The 20793-nt window shown below is 45.4% G+C and overlaps 1 protein-coding gene across 1 annotated transcript; it reads left to right on the forward strand.

The window, feature by feature from the left end:
- Positions 1 to 322: 322 nt before the first annotated feature.
- Positions 323 to 18076, forward strand: LOC308366997 (voltage-dependent P/Q-type calcium channel subunit alpha-1A-like; the record flags this gene model as incomplete). Its single annotated transcript, XM_080840819.1, has 11 exons — positions 323 to 425; positions 1195 to 1494; positions 3267 to 3373; positions 7035 to 7093; positions 8031 to 8203; positions 8472 to 8536; positions 9105 to 9179; positions 9286 to 9399; positions 13814 to 14021; positions 15350 to 15609; positions 17198 to 18076. The coding sequence occupies 11 exons, from the start codon at positions 323 to 325 to the stop codon at positions 18074 to 18076; spliced, it is 2343 nt and encodes a 780-aa protein (XP_080696945.1).
- Between the last annotated feature and the right edge of the window lie 2717 nt (positions 18077 to 20793).

The following is a 20793-nucleotide window of genomic DNA, read 5'->3' on the forward strand; positions in this document are numbered from 1 at the left end:
ACGTTGGTTTTAATAGAGGCTGAGCACGCCCTCCTGTGGCTCAGTCCACTGAATTTTGAACATCTGGTGGCTCTGATGTCTGGCAGGATTTGGGGTGAAAGGTCAATTTAACTAAAGGTCAGAGATCACAAAGCTCCCCCCTCCCCTGTCACAACCCCTCTTTTACCCTCTCAACTCTCTTGCTCATACCCCCCTCTCTTGGAGGTTCAGAGCTAACACACATAAAGACACGCACCTGCAGTAATTTTTTTCTTAAAAATAGCAGGCCAGTGCAGCCTTTCTCACGTATCCCCTGACTGGCTTTTCGCAGAGACTGTTGCGGATGGATTTGCCGGTCGCCGACGACAACTCCGTTCATTTCAACTCCACCCTTATGGCCTTAATCCGCACGGCACTGGACATCAAGATCGCCAAGGTTGCGGAAGGTTTGACACCCCTTCCCTTACTTCTGCTCATTCACTTCTTCATGTTCTGTCTTCTATGTCATCCGGTTGGCTCCAGTTTGCTTGTCTGTCCCCTCTTCTCACTGTTCTGTATGGATATGAACATTGTCAGAGTTTCATTAGCAGGTTGTTCACCGTCATGATCCTCCATGTTCTTTGACCTGTGGTAAAAAAAGTGCCTACATACAATTGTTAATGAAAAACATTTCTCTTTGTGTGTGTGTTTGTGGGTATGTATGAGCGTGCGTGTGTGCGCGCGTGTGTGTGTTTACGTTTGTTCATGTCAATTCTTATTCCTCTGTCTTTGTGCTCCATGCTGTGTGTGTTTGCGAATTGCTTGTACTGCATATTATTGTGGTTTGTGTGTGTGTGTGTGTGTGTGTGTGTGTGTTTGTGTTTGTGTGTGTGTTGTGTGTGTGTGTCTTGTCCACATGATTTATGTGGACTCCTGGATGCTTATTGGATGAACTGTTGTGGATGTTGGTGGATATTGGGGCATGTGTGTGTGTATATGTGTGTGTGTGTGTGTGTGTGTGTGTGTGTGTGTGTGTGTGTGTGTGTGTGTGTGTGTGTGTGTGTGTGTGTGTGTGTGTGTGTGTGTGTGTGTGTGTGTGTTTGTGTGTGTGTGTGTGTTTCTGTGTATGTTTGTGTGTGTACATATATGTGTGAATGCACGTGTGTGCATGTATGTGTGTGTGTTTGTGTGTGTGTGTGCGCACGTGTGTGTATGTGTGATAAAATACATTAGTAGTGGAAGACAAACACCAGATGGACGCTGAGCTGAGGAAAGAAATGATGGCGATTTGGCCCAACCTCTCCCAGAAGATGTTGGACCTGCTGGTCACTCCACACAAGTGTAAGTTGCGCCCCGGTGGGCTCATCCGACCACCTGTTGTCTCACCACCAGAGGAGAGCTTCTTTCAGCCAGTCCCCCCCCACTGCTCTGCACCCTCTGATGCTCCAGGCACAGCAATGACCTCCATCGTCTCCACCTTCGACCAGACGACCTTTGACCCTAGCCCCCAGCCCCCAGCCCCCTCTCTGCCAGCCAGTTGCTTCTCAGTGATAGGCCATGATCAGAATATAATGACACCCAGGCACGAGTGGAAGTATAGCCGTCTCTCCCCATTCTGACAGGCAGTAAACATGCCGCAGGTGTAGATCCTGCAGTCATATAAAAGTGCCAATGTTCCTTTGTTGATACTGGGTGAGAACTTCAAAGTAACGTGAGGTTTTTTAAAGTAACACACGTACTATTGATACTGAGGTAAAGAAACAGCCAATAGTTCTCCCCTGGCTTTCTGTTAAACTGTAACTAGCAATCCCCTTGAAAACTACTGAACCATCGATGTTAACTAGTCCAACAATCCAAACAAGTGCTAAAGCATCACCGTGCTCTAAGATAGCCCTTGCCTGCCTTCACCAAAACCGTATGCTCCCATAAATGGTGTGAACATGTGAATCAGGAGACAGTAAGCCTTCACATAAAGAGTACCTCCATACCAGGGAGCTTGGTCCTAGTCAGACAGGCTACACTACCAGGTTAGTGGATGCGATAAACAGGTAATAAATAAATACCCAGATCTCTTCTGTGAACACCTTACCTTTGCTGCTTTTTCCCCGCTGCAGTGAGCAGGAGCCATTCAGTTGTAGACCCGTACAGTCCCCTTTTTCAGACGATCCAAGGAGCCCCATGTCCAGCCCCAGCCCCAGCCCCAGCCTCTACCCCCCCCCCAGAGACCCACTGTCTCTCCAGCCTGGTCTGGCTCCTCTTCAGCTCTCTGTGCCTGATATCAGGGGGTGCCTTACTATAGAACAACCCTCTATAGAAGTCTTTTCACTCCAGGGTATCTTATCAAAGCAAGAAGAAGAAGTCCATAGCTAAAGATGACTGGCTGCATATGGTAATAAATGATGACTGATACTACGATGCACTGGTGCTACTGCACCTGTTGTACACATTGATGATGTGTATTGTTAACTTGAGTAATGTTATGCATACGGTTTGCAAAAAAAAAAAAGCATGGAATATATGTGCAGCAGCTAAGCCATCCTTTCAAGACACTCATCACAATACTAATGGTAGCTAATATTGAAACCGTGGAGGTTTCCTAGTCAAGCAAAGAAACATGTGGACGGATTTGAGTATGCAGATTTGAGTATGCTCTGCTGGTCAGTGTTTTGGGAGCATGACTTATTGGCTGCACTGAGTTTGTATACCCAGTTTTTTCCTGATGACTTTAGGCCATTTCTTTACGAAGATGCGGTAATCTGCAAGAATCAAATCATTGTGCTTTCGAGGACTGTTTCTTAACTGTTTCACATTCTGAAGCTCAAGAACACTTTGAGTGATGTGTCGCATTACACAAAACTACTTGCCTATTGCTGTTTTTAAAATGCAAAACTCAGCATCAGCATGATTGAAAGCAGTCGAACAGCCACTGTTACCACTCTGACTTGATGTAGTTTCTTGATTACATTATCCTCGTAAAAAATGGCCTCTAGTCTGTATTCCTCTGAAACGAGAGACTAGAAACACTTTAAAATGCTAAAAATAATTTGCAAAGAGTAACAAAAACAGCTAGGGGTAAAAATGAATTCCAGTGGACAGCAAAATGAATAACATCAGATCGAAAACCAAATATGAAGCTTTTGACATCAGTGTCTGTTTGTGAAAAGACTATTGGCTCGGTGTCTCTGTGTGTACCGTGTTGGTGTCTCTCGTGTGCATGTCTTGTCCCCCCTCTCCCCCAGTCCCATTCCCCACGCTCAGGGTCCATCTCATCCCGTCTAATCGTGCAGGGTAACTTGTCCGTTTCTCAGCAGCGACAGACCTGACGGTGGGGAAGATCTACGCGGCCATGATGATCATGGAGTACTACCGGCAGAGCAAAGCCAAGAGGGCCCAGGCGAAAGGGGAGGAGCAGCAGGTACAACTCTAGGGCAAACACTTGCTTGCTCCCTGCAATGCAAAACGCCACAGCCCCTTAACTCTGCTTTCTTCAACCCCCCTCTAGCCTCTTTCTTTCTCTCTCTCTCTTTCTCTCTCTCTTTCTCTCTCTCTCTCTTTCTCTGTCCCTCCTGCCTTGCGGTTTGAGCTGTGACAACCAACACCGCTCTGGCCTTTGCCACTCATCTTAGTTGCAGCCGTAACCATGTTACTGCTCTTTACGTTATATACTCTGCATGACTCTCACCGGTTTCACTCATAGAAACGAGTGAGAGAAGGAAAAACATGCACTTGAGGATAATAACATCTCACAGTGTTCTCTACGTCTGTGGTCAGGTCAGGTTGTGTTGTCATACCAGTAACAAGTAGAGTAGCCCAGTATACAAAGCCGTTTCTTGTGAGGAGACAGAGGAGACAATGTGGTCGTGACAAAGTATCTGTAACCAAATGAAAATGACTTAGCAGCAACTGTAGATGTTGTGTCCAGGTATTCAGAGCTTGGCTGTCATGTACACGTTTTTTTGTAAAGCTGATAGGACACCTCTTTTATTAAATCTGTGCTCTTCAAACGAAGCATTTGCATGGATTGTTGCCGTGTTGTGTTTCTCTCTGTGAGAAAGGGCAAGGCTGGGTATCTGATGGTTGTCACAGCTCTCAGTTGAACCTGTTAATATGCTGTCGGTCAATGTACAGGCCTTTCCCCAGTTCCCTGTCTTGACTGTGAACACTGCAAGCAATAACCTGCACTGGACTGTAGCCCTCACCCTTGTAGCATCCTCTGCACCCTGTCCCCTCGAAACAAATGGGAATGAACCCGAAACAATGCACCTTTTGTTTGCAGTTTGAATGCCAATTCACTGACCACAATAACAAATAAAGAATATGTATTGTAGCATAACTGTATGTATAACTATTCACTGTAAGAAAATCAGTAAAATAACAGAAATCTCTTTTGAGTTATCAAGACTTTCCTGTTTTCACGTTTTTTTTTTCTTTCTCGTTCTGAATCATGGTTTGGGGTGGGATGGGGTAGGGTGGGGCAGGGGTGGGGGTCGATGGGTTACCTCACAAAGCAGTGGGCTCGGTATGGGTGGCTCTAATCTACAGACAAAGCTCCACTCCAACTCAACCCAACTCCACAACCTCAGCGTATTTGTTCTTGCTTACCCACCTCCCCCCCATCTCTCCAGTATCACTCGGCCCGGCATACCATTGCTGTCTTAAAGCATTCCCCTTCTTTTTTCTTTCTTTTTTCATTTTGTCACCATTAAAGGGTGCTGTTCCCTCATAGCATCAAGAAAAACCCTCTGAAGACTGTGAGGAGGAACAGGGGAGGGCTGAGGGGGTTGAGCTCTGTCTGAATGCTAGGGTTTATCCCTTTGGGTGAACTGAAGGAGTCTTATAAGGTAGCTAGACCTAGTAGTCTGAGACCTTTAGAGACCAGAGTGGGGGTAGATTAGAAAGGACGGCATGGAAGGGCATTAGGGGTGATTTTTTTTTTTTTTACTCATTTATGCAACATTCATCAAAGATGAATTGGGTGAAGGCTGAGCTTTTAAATGGTGTTGATAATCCATACATGTTAGTTACTTTTAATCATCCCTGAAATATAAGCACGTTTTCATATACGTACACCACATGAAAACAAATTATAAAGAAAGGAAAAAGATCAGGAAAACAGTGTTTCAGGATGCGCCATTTGACATTATGGGCAAAAAAATGGAGCGAGAGTCTTAGAGACTGCTGGAAGTGCTTGTGCAGGATTAGAATAAATCTATTTTTAAAGCTCACACTTTTGTTACCTCAAATAACCTCTTCACTGCTCCAGGCAGTTTACATGCATGCAAAAGTGAATCACATTAACACAAGCACATGAACTGATTTTTAAGTTTCAATCTTCATCCGTTAAATCTTCATATTTAATCAATAGAGGAGGTACGCATTGTAATGTTGTATTGATATAGCAGCACACATTATTTATAAGTCAAAGGCAGCACACATGATTCAGAAGAAATTCTTAAAGTTTCAGAGGAGAACAAAAAATGATGTTTTTCATTTAAAAACATTTAATTCAAGGACCTAAGAAAGCCTGCAAAATTTCAGATCAAACATTTACTTCCTGTGTGAATGGCATTAACAATTCTTCATCTCACCTCGACCTCCTCAAGTAAACCGCACTTAGCTACATCACCCTGGTTGCAAGTCACCTCCCGCAGGGACTTGCACATTCATTTCACCAGTCGTCTCTGCTCGCATCCGGCCACTGCTTCTCATTCTGCCAGTGGCCTCGTTACCACCCGCCTCCCAACACTCCTTCTCTCACTCCACCTCCATGTGCACAGGTAAGCGCGGAGTGGAGTACGCCTGTTTGTCCTGGACCTGACACAAATTCAAGTGCGTGAGAATGACGTTTGGACTGGAAGGTGTTCCCATATTTCCAGCCAATGTCAAAAACAGTAGCTCACTGTTTTAAGGTTGATAAATTGACAGCGGCTTTAGAATGCTGGACAGATTTCAGTTGGATCTATGAAGAACAGATGCATATGCGATAACATGGGTTTATACATTTTATGTTTGGGTCTGATGCACTTCAAAGGATATTCCATCCAATCCATCTAAATGGACTCTATGTTGTATAAGTTTCCAAAGAAATGCTTTTCTGCCATAGACACTATTTCTGATGAAAGACTTTTTCTTAAACGGTTTTATTTTTTTTAGTGTCAGGCTGTTTTTTTTCCATGTCAGTTTATGTTTTATCACACATTCTTGTTTTCTGAAAAAAAAACTTCAGGAAAGGCTAAGGTTGAAGCGCAACACCCAAAACTGGTCAAATCGGCTACTAACATAAAGCATTTTGAACAATATGGTTGTTTTTTTGCTAACCTTTTTAAATCACCTGTTTTGATTCTTCTTCACACTGCCTCTAATTCAATGCAAGTGCTCTTTTCTGTTTCCCTCTAGTCTTTTCCGTTCAGACTCTTGTAACCACTGGGCTGCTAGAGGTCAGAGGTCAGAGGTCAAGAGGGTGTCTTGTTCCTCTCATCATAGGTTTGGGTGACAAGATCTTAGGTGCCTGGTTGTCAACACACCAGAGTGCCTGTTTCTGAACTGATGTGCCAAAGCCTGCATTACCTTTGGATCAGTTGATCAGCATGTAGAAGACTAAATTGGAAGTAACACATTATTTGATAACATTTGAGCTACTCTATGAAGTGCTGTCCAGCACTATGAACCATACAAAAGATGAAAATTGTGTAGGCATATCAACGATTTTTCCCTGACCCCTCTGAAGCACTCAGCTGGTTACTTCCATTCATTTACTGAGTTGTTGGAAGTAAATGAATGTTCAGCATGATGCCATCAGCACCCTTCCAGACAGCACGGCCTGGTTGGATTCAAAGTAACCGTAAGATAATTCACTTCCCAGAGTGCCCTTTTGGCTTACGTCTGCTGTCTCCTGCTGTTCCCACCGGAGAACAAGCCACTAGCACTCTGGACTCTTTGACCACCCACACCTCCGCCATCCTTTCCTGCATTCTTCCCATTAGTATGTCTGATATCAGCTGTAGGCCATGTTGTATCTTACACAGAATCGAACGACATTAATGTTTCAGCGCGTGGATCCTACCTCTCCAACCCAGGATGGTGGGCCGGGGGTCAAGGGCCTCCCTGAATCTCAACCGGATGATGTTGGCAATATGTAAGTAACACCCCCCCCCCCCCCCCCATCTCCGTTTTCCTCTCCAATGCCTCTCTGATCCACATGGTACTGAAGTGAGCTAGTCTTTAATGCCTCTCTGATCCACATGGTACTGAAGTGAGCTAGTCTTTAATGCCTCTCTGATCCACATGGTACTGAAGTGAGCTAGTCTTTAATGCCTCTCTGATCCATATGGTACTGAAGTGAGCTAATCTTTAATGCCTCTCTGATCCACATGGTACTGAAGTGAGCTAGTCTTTAATGCCTCTCTGATCCACATGGTACTGAAGTGAGCTAGTCTTTAATGCCTCTCTGATCCACATGGTACTGAAGTGAGCTAGTCTTTAATGCCGCCATCCCTGGTTCTCAGTGGGCAAGGTAGACAGAGGAAGGAACAGCCTTGTCATCTCAAAATCTGCAGAGGAGTGCTAAAGGAAGCTTATGTGGTTTCTGAAGTACTTGCTTGAACTTGCTGAAGTACTTGAAGTACAGACATTTTGTGTACTTTTTTGTAAAAAATAAACACCTGTTGATGTATTGTTGGGTGTGAGGTGACCTCCAAATACTGTCACTACTTTTCCACCTTTTTCATTGTGGTTGTTTTGGTAGTAGCCTTGTTTTGTCTAAGCAGACAATACAGTTCATGACAACATTGAGAAAGGACAAACATTTCACCAGAACTTTACAGAACTTTTTTTGTTCATGTGTGAGAACTAACTGTCAGGATTTTCTTAGCTAGCTGAAATTAAACACCATCATGCCTGAAGAATGGGAGACAGACTTGATGAGACACACTTTGACAATCTTTAACATTAGCAGTAAAAAGTGCAAAGAGTGTATGACTATCCTGTGAAAGGGTTACAATTAGGGCCACAACAACTGAAGCCAGTATGGATCTGGCCATAAGGGGAAAGGTGTAACTGTCCTTCTCTCTCAGGCCAGTGGAAGGAGAAATGACAGGCAGCGAGTCATGGGTGACAAAACGTGCTCAGGAGATGTCTCAGAAGGCTGGCAGCTGGAGTCCAGATGGACAGCATCCTGACGACAAACGAGACAGTATGCACAACTCTCAGGTACCAGTCCTCTCCAGCAGCCTCCTGCAGAGTCACAGTAAAGGTGTCCAATACTATACGAAATACGTGTTTGATTTGTAAATACATGCATGAGTTTATCCATGGAGACAACCAGAGTGTGTCCATGGGACATTCAGCTTTGAAAGTTCTTGAAAATGCCCATTGAGAAAAAAAAACATACTTTATTCTCGGTTGCTGATTGAAAAGATGGGTGTTACTACTGACGAGTCGTCGTGGATCCTTAAGCAGTCTCACTATCAGGGTCAAAGTGTTTCTTTCTGCTCTCAACACTGCATGTGAAACAGAGGTGTGGTCCCCTCTGTCTGGTTTGGGCCTGTGTCCACCGAAGGGGTCTCTGCCCATCGCCCTGGTTGGCTGATCCGTGTCTGCCTGCCCTCCTCATAACCATCTCATGGGCAGGCAACAGTGAAGAGCCCCCTGGCCTCCCTTCTCATGCTCATACAACACAACTTCAGTACTACCAATCTTCCTCTCTTAAACCTTTCTAAACTTAACTCTCTTTTTCTTTCTATTTACCTTCTTTCTTTCTTTCTATTTACCTTCTTTCTTTCTTTCTTTCTGTCTTTCTTTCTCATCTAACCAATCTTTCCATCATCTGCGAGTGCAGTCCATATCCATCATTGACCCATTTTTGCTCCACTCTCCGAGGGGTTATAGCTTGACTTCCATAGCCCCCTGTTTGTTGGCCCAACACTGGGTCAAACAGCAGGTCAGTCCTGCCCCCTACTCTCTCTCTCTCTGCATGGAGATCAATTATCGGAAAATATGTCTCCGAAAAAAATTAACGACGTGCATTTGTGTGTGTGTGTGTGTGTGTGTGTGTGTGTGTGAGTGTGTGTGTGTGTGTGTGTGTGTGAGTGATCAACAAATTAAGCACAGGCACCTTCTGTATTACCCCCTGTATTTTCTCCTTCTAGAAGGAATGGGGCGGTAAGGCACCCTACCACCTGTACCTCCTGACCATCAGTTCCCTCTACCGGCCTGTCTTCCAGGCCTGTATACGGCCCCTAGAATTTCCCCCTGCCTTTTCTCCCTGTCCCCTATCCCAGTCTTGTGAACTCCGGGCAGTCATGCCAGCTCTCCCTCTATTTTCCACAGACGGTAGAGATGAGAGAGATGGGGCGGGATGGTTACTCGGACAGTGAGCACTTTCTCCCAATGGAAGGGCACGGGAGAGCTGCTTCCATGCCCCGACTCCCAGCAGACAACCAAGTGAGCACCACCTTCATCCTTTCACTCTCCTCCTCCTCCTCGTCCTTCAGCGTGCTGCTCGCCAGCCTTTACTCATTCCTCCCCCTCCTCTTCCTCACTTCCCTCTTTTCTCCCGCTCCCCCTCTGCTTACCTGGATGACTCACCACTTTTCCACACCTCTGCCTCCTTGTGCGAGAAAGAAACAAACCACGACACGCCAAAAGCATGTAAACCCTTTTGACTTGAAGTACTGCTTGCCCAAGTGCACTGCGAAATACTGTCCTTCATGAAGTCAGTTCTGTCAGGCAAAGCTATAATGTAGGGAGAAATGTATTGTTAGACCAGCACGGCCCCTTTGGTTCACTGAACATATAGATGCTATCTTTGTTCCTCCCGGTGCTTGCCTAAGGTTGCAAACTCACTTTTGGAGGGGGAAGGGGGAGGGGGAAGGGCCAGAGCTGAGGGCTACCATTTCAGTGACTTCCAAGGTACATTGGTATCATTTCCAGTAAGCACTGTTGCCATGACAGCAGCGGTTGCCAGAGCACAGCAGGTGATACAATGGTTCCTGAAGTATTGGCGCTAGTGAAGGAAAAGCAGTTGTATTATTGGGTAAAAGGCCACATAGCTATGCTTTTACATAGTAGTACACCATGCCTTACTCAAAATTTAAAAAAAAAAAAAAGCTAATTCAAATGGTATGGCTCTAACGTTTTATAAAGGTATAGATGTTTTGAAATGCATCCGAAAACACACTCCCCTTCTAAGAGTATGCAGAAACTCAAATGACATTTTCGTCTTAAGAGTCGTGATAACTTTCAAAGGTTCAGAAGGAGATTTTGCATGAGATGAAATGAATCCTGTACAGTTACTTAAACTGAATTAGAATTAAGAAGCCTCATGTATGTTGTAGAAGTGCCCTGGCTTGACGTCTTGATAGTATCTCTTGGTTTTTTGCTTCAGAGTGTTTAATCCTCATTGAACCTAGTTAACACCATTCATATTGTGCATAGTGAGGTCCATGCATGCAGGCACACACTAACATGCTCAGGCAGGTAGCAGGAACACATGCTTGCACACTCATTATTTCCATACTTGTGTCACCATTCTGTTCCCAGATCCAGAATCTCCTGAACATCTTTTTAAATCTTCATCTGATTCCTTTTCCTCTGCATTTTCCTGTCTTAATATGTCTTCCTGTATAACTACATTTTCCTCCAGTTATGTTTCTTTCATAGGTCCAACGAGATTGCAATGTTTGGGATACTGTTTCAGTTTGGTGTGAACAGATCTGGCCATAGTAAAGATATACTCTGCATACATGTACATTGTAGATTATAATAACATATATATACAGTATATATATAATCGAGACATTTGATAACAGTACTGACACCAGATTGAAGCAACTTTGATGAATTATCCTACCAGAGGATTGTGTGTGTCTGTGTGTGTGTGTGTGTGTGTGTGTGTGTGTGTGTGTGTGTGTGGTGTGTGTGTGTGTGTGTGTCAGTTCAGGAGAATCGTGTGTTAGTGCTTATGTATATATATATATATTAGGCTTTTGCTAGATATCACTTGAGTTCTAGCAAACGTGTGTGTCTGTAAAACAAAAAAAACATGTGCTATGTGTCCTATGTGTGTGTTTGTGAGTGAGTGTATATGTGCCCTGTGTTGTAGTTCATATCTTATGTTGTGCCACTTGGTGTTTATTGTGAGTTCAGCCTGTATATTTATTGCGCCGCACTGTACTGTATTGTGCTGTGCTGTGGTGTCTATATTGTTACTATGGTGACTGTCTTTAAAGCAGCTATAAGTCCCTCACTGTCTGTGTGCTGCTGTGGTGTCTATAGTGTTACCATGGTGACTGTGTGCTGCTGTGGTAAGTGTCTCTCCCTGTCACTGCTGCTTCTATGTCTAACCAGAGTTATCTCTCTCTCTTTCTTTCTTTCTTTCTTTCTCTTTCTTGATTTTCTCTCTCTCCTTTCTATCTCCTTCTCTGTCTCTTTTTTTCTTTACTTTTTGTTTTGCTTGTCCCTCTGTCCCCCTCCCCTCCCCTACTTTTTCCCCACCTGTGTGCCTCCATTCCTCCTCCATTATGGTCAAATCTCCATCTACTCTATACCCTAATTCCTCTTCCTTTGTGTGGTCTCCCCCCCCTGTCTCTTTCTCTGTCTCTCTCTGTCTCCCCCCCACCTCCCCACCCCTCCTTTCCCTCTGGTGGTGGTTGTGTTGTGTGTGTCTCTTGTGATTCCCTCTTGCTGTGCTCCTCTGTGCTGTGCTGTGCTGTGCTTGGCTCTGCTTGCTGTGTGTGTGTGTGTGTGTGTGTGTGTGTTTGTGTGTGTGTGTGTGTGTGTGTGTGTGTGTATGTGCAGCAGCATCGGAGGAAAGGGAGGCCACGAGGGAATAACCTCAGTGTATGTACTCTTTTGCTGTCTTTTTTTTTGCTCTTTCTCTTTCTCTTTCTACATCTATCTATCTTTTAGTCACACTTTGTCTGTCTTTTTGTCTCTCTTTCAAAGTCCCTGCTTCAGGCTCTATCTGTCCCCACCTCTTTCTTTATCTGTGTCTCACCCAATATCTATTTCTTTTTTCTCTCATCTGTCCCATGATAAAGACACCCTCTTTCAGTCTTGATTGATCCTTTTTCTCTTTTCCTCAGCTTATATTCGGCACCATTTAGTTTCACTGGGCAAGTCCACAGAGCCTTGGTCACTGTTAAAAAATGCGTGACCCAGAGCAGACTTTGTGACACATCTGTACAGTTTTAAATTCCAATACACCCATTTAATGCTCACCAAGACCTAGTTTCACTTGCCAGTGACTGGTAAAAGCAGTCCTTCAGACATGATTCCTTCCCTCTCTTAACTTCTCATGTTCTTATAGACCTCCTCCACTCTTCTTTTCTAGTTTTCCATGCTTGCACTCCTCTCCATCAAAGTCATGGTCTTATTGCTTCCTCTTAGTTGATCTGGTCACTTTGAGACATGCGTTGTGGTAGTGCCCTTTAAATTTAGATCAGTTTTGTTTGTTTATTTAGAAGGATCCCCATTAGCTCTACCCTAAGACAGAGCTACTTTTCGTGAGGTCCACATTTAAGACTTATATACAAATATCAAACATTTAAAACATACATTACAATACCAATATCTAACATTTAAAACATACATTACGATACCAATATCAAAATTTAAAATACAAAAAAAATAATGATCATACAATTTAAAATACAAAATAATAATGATCTTGAGTGGATCAGTGCCAAAACCCTATGCTGGGTGTTCGGGGAAGTCTTCCTTCCTGCCGTCCCTGTTTTCTCCCTGTGTGCTGCTTAGCTGCCTGCCTATGTCATACATGGCCTTTGGGTGTGTTGATGTATGATTGCTGATGTGTTTGTGTGCGTATATGTCCTGCCCATGTCCAACACAGTCACATGTGCATGCTGTTGTGTCAGTATGTGTGTGTGTGTGTATGTGGGCAAACATGCGTTTGTGTCTGTGTTTCTGTTAATGTTGTACGCTTGGATTTGTACAGTAGATACATTCTGAAGATACTTTTCTGTGTGTGTGTGTGTGTGTGTGTGTGTGTGTGTGTGTGTGTCTGTGTGTGTGTGTGTGTGTGGCTGTGTGTCTGTGTGTGTGTGTCTGTGTGTGTGTGTCTGTCTGTCTGTCTGTCTGTCTGTCTGTCTGTCTGTCTGTGTGTGTGTGTGTGTGTGTGTGTGTGTGTGTGTGTGTAACTTCTTCGTCTTCCTGGGGCTGTCCATGGATTCCGCTTGCACGCGTTCATTCTGGGCCTTCACTGGCCTACACAAGAGGGGGCTCAGGACCATGGACAGCTCTCAGCCCTCTCCTCAACCCCTCTATGCCTTCTATCAGCATGGCTGTAGACAGTCTCCCTGTGTGTGTGTGTGTGTGTGTGTGTGTGTGTGTGTGTGTGTGTGTGTATGTGTGTGCTACTGTGGAGGGTGGAGGGATCTGGTGTGGGAATGTGCTCTGCTCTTGTGTTGTGGGTGAGGGGTGGGGTGGGGTGGGGTGGGGTATATAGGGAGTCGGGGGCAGAGTGAAGGATTTGGGCTCTGAGGTTTGCCAAATGTCCACAGGTAAAAGCTCTGGGTGCATGGCGTGGCCCATGGTCTATTCCTTCCTTCTTTCTCTCTTTCTTTCTGGCTTTTCTACCATTCTGTGTTGTCTGTCTGTCTTGCTCCTCAGAATGACAGAGGTATGTGCATAATGTGGGAAAGGTATCTCTGTAAGGCCATGAATCACACACGCCACACAAACACACCAAACGCACCCTCTGAACACACAATCGTCAATAGTGATGACAATAGAAACTTTTTTCTACTCTCTCTCTCTATCTCTCTCTCTCTCTCTCTCTCTCTCTCTCTCTCTTTCTCTCTTTTTTTCTACGTTTGTATGACCTCCTGTCCTGTAGACCATCACAGACAACAGCCCGATGAAGCGCTCTGCCTCGTCGCTGGGGCATGGGCGCTGTGGGGGGCGGATGGGCCGGGGCGATGACTATGGCCTGGACCAGGTGGAGGAGGAGGGGCCGCGGCACGGCCACCGGCGCAGGGAGCGCAGCCACCGCGCCTCTGAGAGGTCACTTAGCCGCTACACGGACGCAGACACAGGTCAGGGCACGGGACACACACACACACACACACACACGCACACATATACATATACACATATACACACACACACACACACACACACACACACACACACACATATACACATATACACAAAGAGACTGCTATACTTACATACACATACCACACACAGGTGCAAACACACACACACACACACACACACACACACACACACACACACAAACACTCATATGCACACAGAGACTGCTACACATACATACACAAACCACACACAGGTGCAAACACACAGACACACACACACACACACACACACACACACACACACACACACACAGACTGCTATACTTACATACACATACCACGCACTTGCACAAACACACACACAAACTCACACTCACACACAGAGACTGCTACACAAACTTATATACACAAAAAGACTGCTAAACTTACATTAACACACCACACAAACACACACACACATACACACAAATATACACGTAGAGACTCCTATACTTACAAACACACACCACACATGAACAAACACACACCGACACACACACAAACACACACACACACTCACACAGAGACTGCTATACTTACATACACACGCACAAACACACACACACACACACACACCTATTCACTGACACACATACGAGTTCAAGGGAAGGTGCATATGTGAGTCATACTGTGGCACTGATAAACACTCACAGAATAAAGTCACATAAAATAAAATAGAGAGAGAGAACGGAATAGAGAATGAGAGAATGGCTCCACGCAAACAGGTTTAATAACATCCCTCAACCACAACAATGATAGAATGCATAAACTCATACTAACCTGTTGATATTTTAACCAGTTGGTCAAATCTGGATGATGGTAACCAGTAATGAAGAAGGAAAGAAATAAATTGGAATATGCTATCAGTAAGACTAGAATTCAGAAAGAGAATGATGACACTGACCACCATCATGGATGTCTATATATTAATCATCACTCATACTAAGCTGTTGATATTTTATCATTATAAACCCATTCAAAGTCAAAGTCAAGTCAAAGTAGCTTTATTGTCAATTACTTCAAATGTCAAGACATACAAAGTAATCGAAAGAAGGTTTCCCACTCTCCTACGGTGAAACATATAAAGTATCCAGAGTGCGTACATGGACCAAAAGGTGTGTGCCATATTCAAAATGATATTAAGTAGACTGCTAAGTAGACAGATCATGACTACCATCAGATTCCACTTAGCTCTTGTTTGTATGATACGCTGCTCTGCCACACTTCACTTTTGTGAATGTGGGTCTCTGGAGTTTCCATGGTTCTGACTGCGCCCTGGCTTCCCCCTGTGTCAGGGTTGGGCACAGACCTGAGCACCACCACGCAGTCGGGCGATCTGCCGCCCAAGGAGAAGGAGCGAGGTGAGAGGGACCGCGACCGCGGCCGTGCCAAAGACCGCAAGCACCACCACCACCATCACCACCACCACAGCTCGCTGGACAAAGAGCGCTACACACCTGACCGGCCCGACTACGGCCACAGGCAGCCCCGGGAGCGAGACCACCGCTGGTCACGCTCGCCCAGCGAGGGCCGGGAGTGTGGGCCTCATCGGCAGGTGGGCGTCTGACACACGCACCAAAACACACACACACATACTCACAGACACACACACACACACACATGCATTCAGATCACTGACGCACTCAGATATGTGCACACTCCTTCGTAGAAACACAAACCACCAACACACACACACACACACACACAGCAACATATGCATGGCATCTTGCACGCACATTCATACCATGGTACCACACAAACATCCTCTACACACAGAGTTGGAACCAGCATGTCAGCACATATCATTTAATGTAACTGTTTTAAGGCCCAGAGACTTGTTACTGATGTCTTTTTTTTCTCCTGGGGCAACCACACAGATATGTCGGTACATAGAAATCAACTGTGACCATCAGCACATAGACACATGTGCTCTGCTGCGTATTCATTTCTCCACCGCGTCACCACTTTGTTTTAATAAAATCCAAAACAAATACCCTTGCTAGCCCACCCAAGCCGCAGTGTGTAAGCTAGCCACCAGAGGGCAGATGTGGCATGGAATTAGGCCTCTTTCATGCACACGGAAGGAATCGTCTGCCAGCAATTGAGATGTCCTACCCTGCCATGAAGTGAATGGGTTTTGTGGCAGCAGGACCAGTTTCCCCTTAGTCTTGTCCACAGTGTTTACTGGCATATGTGTTTATCTGTTTAATAAGGGGTTCAAACGTATAACTCTTATCAAAACATAATTTGGAATGGATTACATATTCCCCATGGTCCCTCTGTAGGATTTTCTGATTTTTATCCCCTTTCTTTTTTTGATTTTCTTATTTGACTTGAGCTCTGTAAATAGTTATGAGCCATGCCCAGACGTTTCTGACACACACATCTGCATGTACATCTGACTTGGACTAGGATATGGCCTCTGGTTGCACAAGTTGTTACAGCAAAGATTTTGCACTCCCTCACCTCTTTCTCTCTCTCTCTCTCTCTCTCTCTCTCTCTCTCTCTCTCTCTCTCTCTCTCTCTCTCTCTCTCTCTCTGGCTCCCTGTCTCTCACTGTGTCTCTCATACAAAAACACACACACACACACACAAAATAACACAAATGCAGACATTCAAGGCTGGCGTTGCTATTATGACAAAGAACAGGATGTGGCTTCTCTGAAGTGCTGTCATTTGCAGCAGTACTGCAGTGATAACAGCTCATGTGCCCTTCTTTCATACTAACCGCACACATCCTGCCTTTCTCATAATCACACTAACTGTTTCAGAGTTCAGCGGCCAGAAATCAATTTTTCTTCCCTTCCCTTTTCTTCTCCTATTCGCGTTTTTTTTTTCATGTTCTTATTTGCTCTCTGTAAAATGTTGCTTCTATGTGTTTGGTCAAAAATGTTTCCCCCATCGTTCATGTTTGTCTCTTGATCTCTTGGATTTTCACTCTATTTTATTTATGGCATGATCTCTTATACTTCCTTTTGACTGTGCTATTGCTTGCTTTTCTTCTGCAAATCTTTCCTCTACCTTTCTTCCTCTTCTTTCTCATCCTCTCCTCTTGTCCTTGTGTGTGTCCGTCTTTCAAACACATTGTGTCGTTAATTTTGTTGTACTTTCGTTTTATTTGCCTTGTTTTACTTTTCGTGTAGGGCAGTAGTTCGGTGAGCGGGAGCCCCGTCCCCTCGACCTCGGGAACTAGCACCCCCCGCCGCGGGCGCCGCCAGCTCCCCCAGACCCCCGCCACGCCCCGGCCCCATGTAACCTACTCACCCGTGGTGCGTAAGGCGGGTGGAGGAGGAGGCGGAGGAGGTGGAGGAGGCGGAGGAGGGACACCTCCGCAGCCTGTCCGCCAAGCCTCCACCACCCCCCGCCGCTATTCCCCCTCTGGCTCCGGCGAGCCTCCTCCTCCTAATCCCCCTGGGGCTCCCCATCACCACCACCATCACCACCACCACGACCACCACCAGCAGCAGCAGCAGCAGCAGCAGCCGCAGCAGCCGCAGCAGCCGCAGCCGCCACCCTCCCACCACGGCTCGCCCCGCTCGGGGCGCCACGGGCCGCGCTGGGGCCCACAGCCTCCGGACAGCAACGCGGAGGGCGACGGCTGCTTCTACGAGGACGAGGACGAGGCAGAGGACTACGAGTACCGCGAGCGCCACGAGCCGCCGGCCTATGAGCAGAGCCCCACACAGGGCAACCCCCACCCCCACCCCCACCCCAACCATCCACACCCGAACCACCCTAGCCACCCCCGCTCGCCCAGGACTTCCCGACACGCACCTCCTCAGCAGCAACAGCAGCAGCAGCAACAGCAGCAGCAGCAACAGCAGCAACAGCAGCAGCAGGCCCCCCCGACGGGCCCACGCCGCCTGCCCAACGGCTACCGTTCATCCTCGCCCTCCCCCCACCACCACACCCAGGCCGTGCCCACACACCCCGGGACTCACAAGCCCCCTCACCCCCGAGGGCCGCGGGTGAAGGGCCTGCATGAACCCTACAGTGAGACCGATGAGGACGACTGGTGCTAGCCTCTGGGGAATGGGGAGGGGACGATAGGGGAGACGGGGGTGGGTCGATGGGGGGTGGGGGGTGGGGGGAGGGGTGAACTGGATAGGCTCTCTTAGCTTGGTTCCCTCTGCCCCAGAGTGGAGGCAAGAGTAGGCATGAGTGATCGCTCTCTGCCCTGGACAGCCTGGGGGAAATCAAGGCATGATTCGACTCTCTCTCTATCTCTCTCTCTCTCTGTGTTTGGGTTCTTTTCTTCTCCCCTGCTGCCTACTCTTTTCCATTGGGGTGGGCCAGAGCAGGTTCAGGTGGTAGCTTGGCTGGCGAAGGTGAGGGAAGAATGCAGGGAATAAAAAAAGGGGGGGGGGATTGGTGGGAGGGTGTGGGGAGGAGTGTCGGGGGGGATGGGAATGTATGTAGTGAACAATTAGCATTGAAAACATTGTGAAACGTAGCTCATCTGAGGACAAAATACTGAACACACAAACACATACACACGCACACTGAGAGTGCAGTGACAGATGTCAACTGTCAAATGACGTTTGTGGACAGGAACAAAAACAACATGAACAACAAAAAGAAAAGAAAAAGAGAAGAAAACATAATTAAAAAAATAGTCAAACTAAAAGAGGAAAAAGACACCTGAACAAAAGGAGACTGACCAATTTTTTCTGTTTTTCTTTTTGTTCTTTTTTTTTTTCCTTTTTCTTGGCTTTTGAATGAACAGGATCTCAGCCTATTGCAAAAACCAACTGTGATGTTGGCCAATATTGATGAGTTTTATCATCTCTGTTTACTGTTAATAATGAGTTCACAGTGGGCTTGCCTGGTGCCTGTGTACATGGATGTGTTTTGGGAATGGACAGAGTTTTGGGGGGACAGAGGTTGCTACACCCTGACTCGCATGGGGTCATGGGACATAGGGGGGTGGGGGGTGGGGGGTCAACCCTCCCAATATAGCCCAATACCTCTTCCCCCTCATCAAAAAAAAAAAGAAGACAAAAAAGCAAAAGAAAACACTAAACAAAAAAGGGGAGGAAAAAAAAAACACATTTTTTTCTTCTCTATTTCTTCTTCTACTCCTTGGCTTCTTCCTCTTCTACTTCTTCTTCTTGTACTTCTTCGAAACATCGGAGCTTGATTCTTCAGTTGCACCGCTCAACTTCCTTTGAACTCCTAACGTAAAACTCCTGTGGAACTCCTGCATGATCAATACAAAAAAAAAATGAAGATGAATAATATTGATAATAATAATGATGATGACGATGACAATGAGAATAATAATAATAATAATAACAAAAGTATCTTTATTGAATGAAGGGGTGGGGATTATTCCTTGGTCTTATTGTTTTGTCTGTGAAGTTCTCTCTCTCCATTCATCCCCCTTTCTCTCAGACTCTCCTCCCTGACCGAACGGCTCAGACGCTCGTGCTATTATGTGTTATGGTGAACCCAGAGGCTCTGATAAAACCGCTGCAAGAAAAAGAGGCCACCATGCCCTCTATTCAGGACGCGGCCCAGGGAACAGGCCTGATGATTGACAAGGTTTTCATACTGTGCCAAATATCTACCAAAAGAAAATAGAGAAGTTTGTTGGATAAAGGTCGCCCTAAATAGCACAATTAATTTAGAACATTCTCTTGTTTTTAAGATAGTAGTAGTATTTTATGTACTACTCTCATTTTGTAGTCTTGACTTGCACAAAGATGACTAGCCCATAAGCACACAATCTTTGACATTTCAAATGCTGACATAACACTGTCATATAACAATGTGAAATAAAGGTTTTAAAAAACTCCTGTCCAAACATTCCTGGTCGATCAGGCCAACATTAATATAGCATGGATAGTTTTATATTGTGACTCGGTTGAATGTTTTTTTTTTTTTTTAAATCAAAATAGCAAGGCCATCGTCAATGGTACAGCTGTTATAGCATGTATTGGCAGGTACATATCAATATACATTGAATACATAATATATGAGCTTTATGACTCTGTTATGTTGGCATTGCAAACAGACACCCTAAAGAAGTACTTCAAAGCAGAACTTCTAAGCTTGTGTCTGGACTCTTTTTTTTTTTCTCTCCCATATTTTGCATGTTTCTTCAGTCTTCCAGATTAAGAGATGGACGGAGAGAGAGAAAGAGAAAGGACATGGAGTAAAGAGAGAGGACCTCTCCATCTTCAGAATTGATTTGTTATTAATGGTGATTAGGGCTCTGTAGATGATGATGTTGGTAATGATGGTGAATACAATGGTGATGTTGATCATGGTAGTGGTTATGATGTTGAATAAGATAATGATGATGCGAAAATATGAGTATACATTGTTTAGATGCTCTTGATTGGGTTTTTTTTTTTTCGTTTTTTTGTTTGTTTGTTTGTTTTTTTTTTCATTTTATTTCTTCCTTTCTGCTGTGCTCATTGGCCATTTTGTTTGGTGGCAGCAAGGGAGAAGTGTGGAGCTCTGTGTGACTGGTGTATTGTGGGAAACCGTTCCATCGGCTCCCACTCCCGAGGCTTGAGCACCCCAAATAAAGAACATATCCATCCCCTTGCCATTAGCCACTGCATGACCCGCCGATTGATTCACGACCATCAAACAAAAAAATAAAAATGCAATTTTTGGGGACCTTTAGCATGACTTTACAAAGTAACAATATTTTTGGAGCCACGTTCACCTCCCCTAATGGTGTCATGGAAATAGCTGTGTGCTAAGGCCGGGCAAAACAGACAGTCAC

Source organism: Sprattus sprattus (assembly GCF_963457725.1).
Source record: "Sprattus sprattus genome assembly, chromosome: 6".
NCBI classification, from domain to species: Eukaryota; Metazoa; Chordata; class Actinopteri; order Clupeiformes; family Clupeidae; genus Sprattus; species Sprattus sprattus.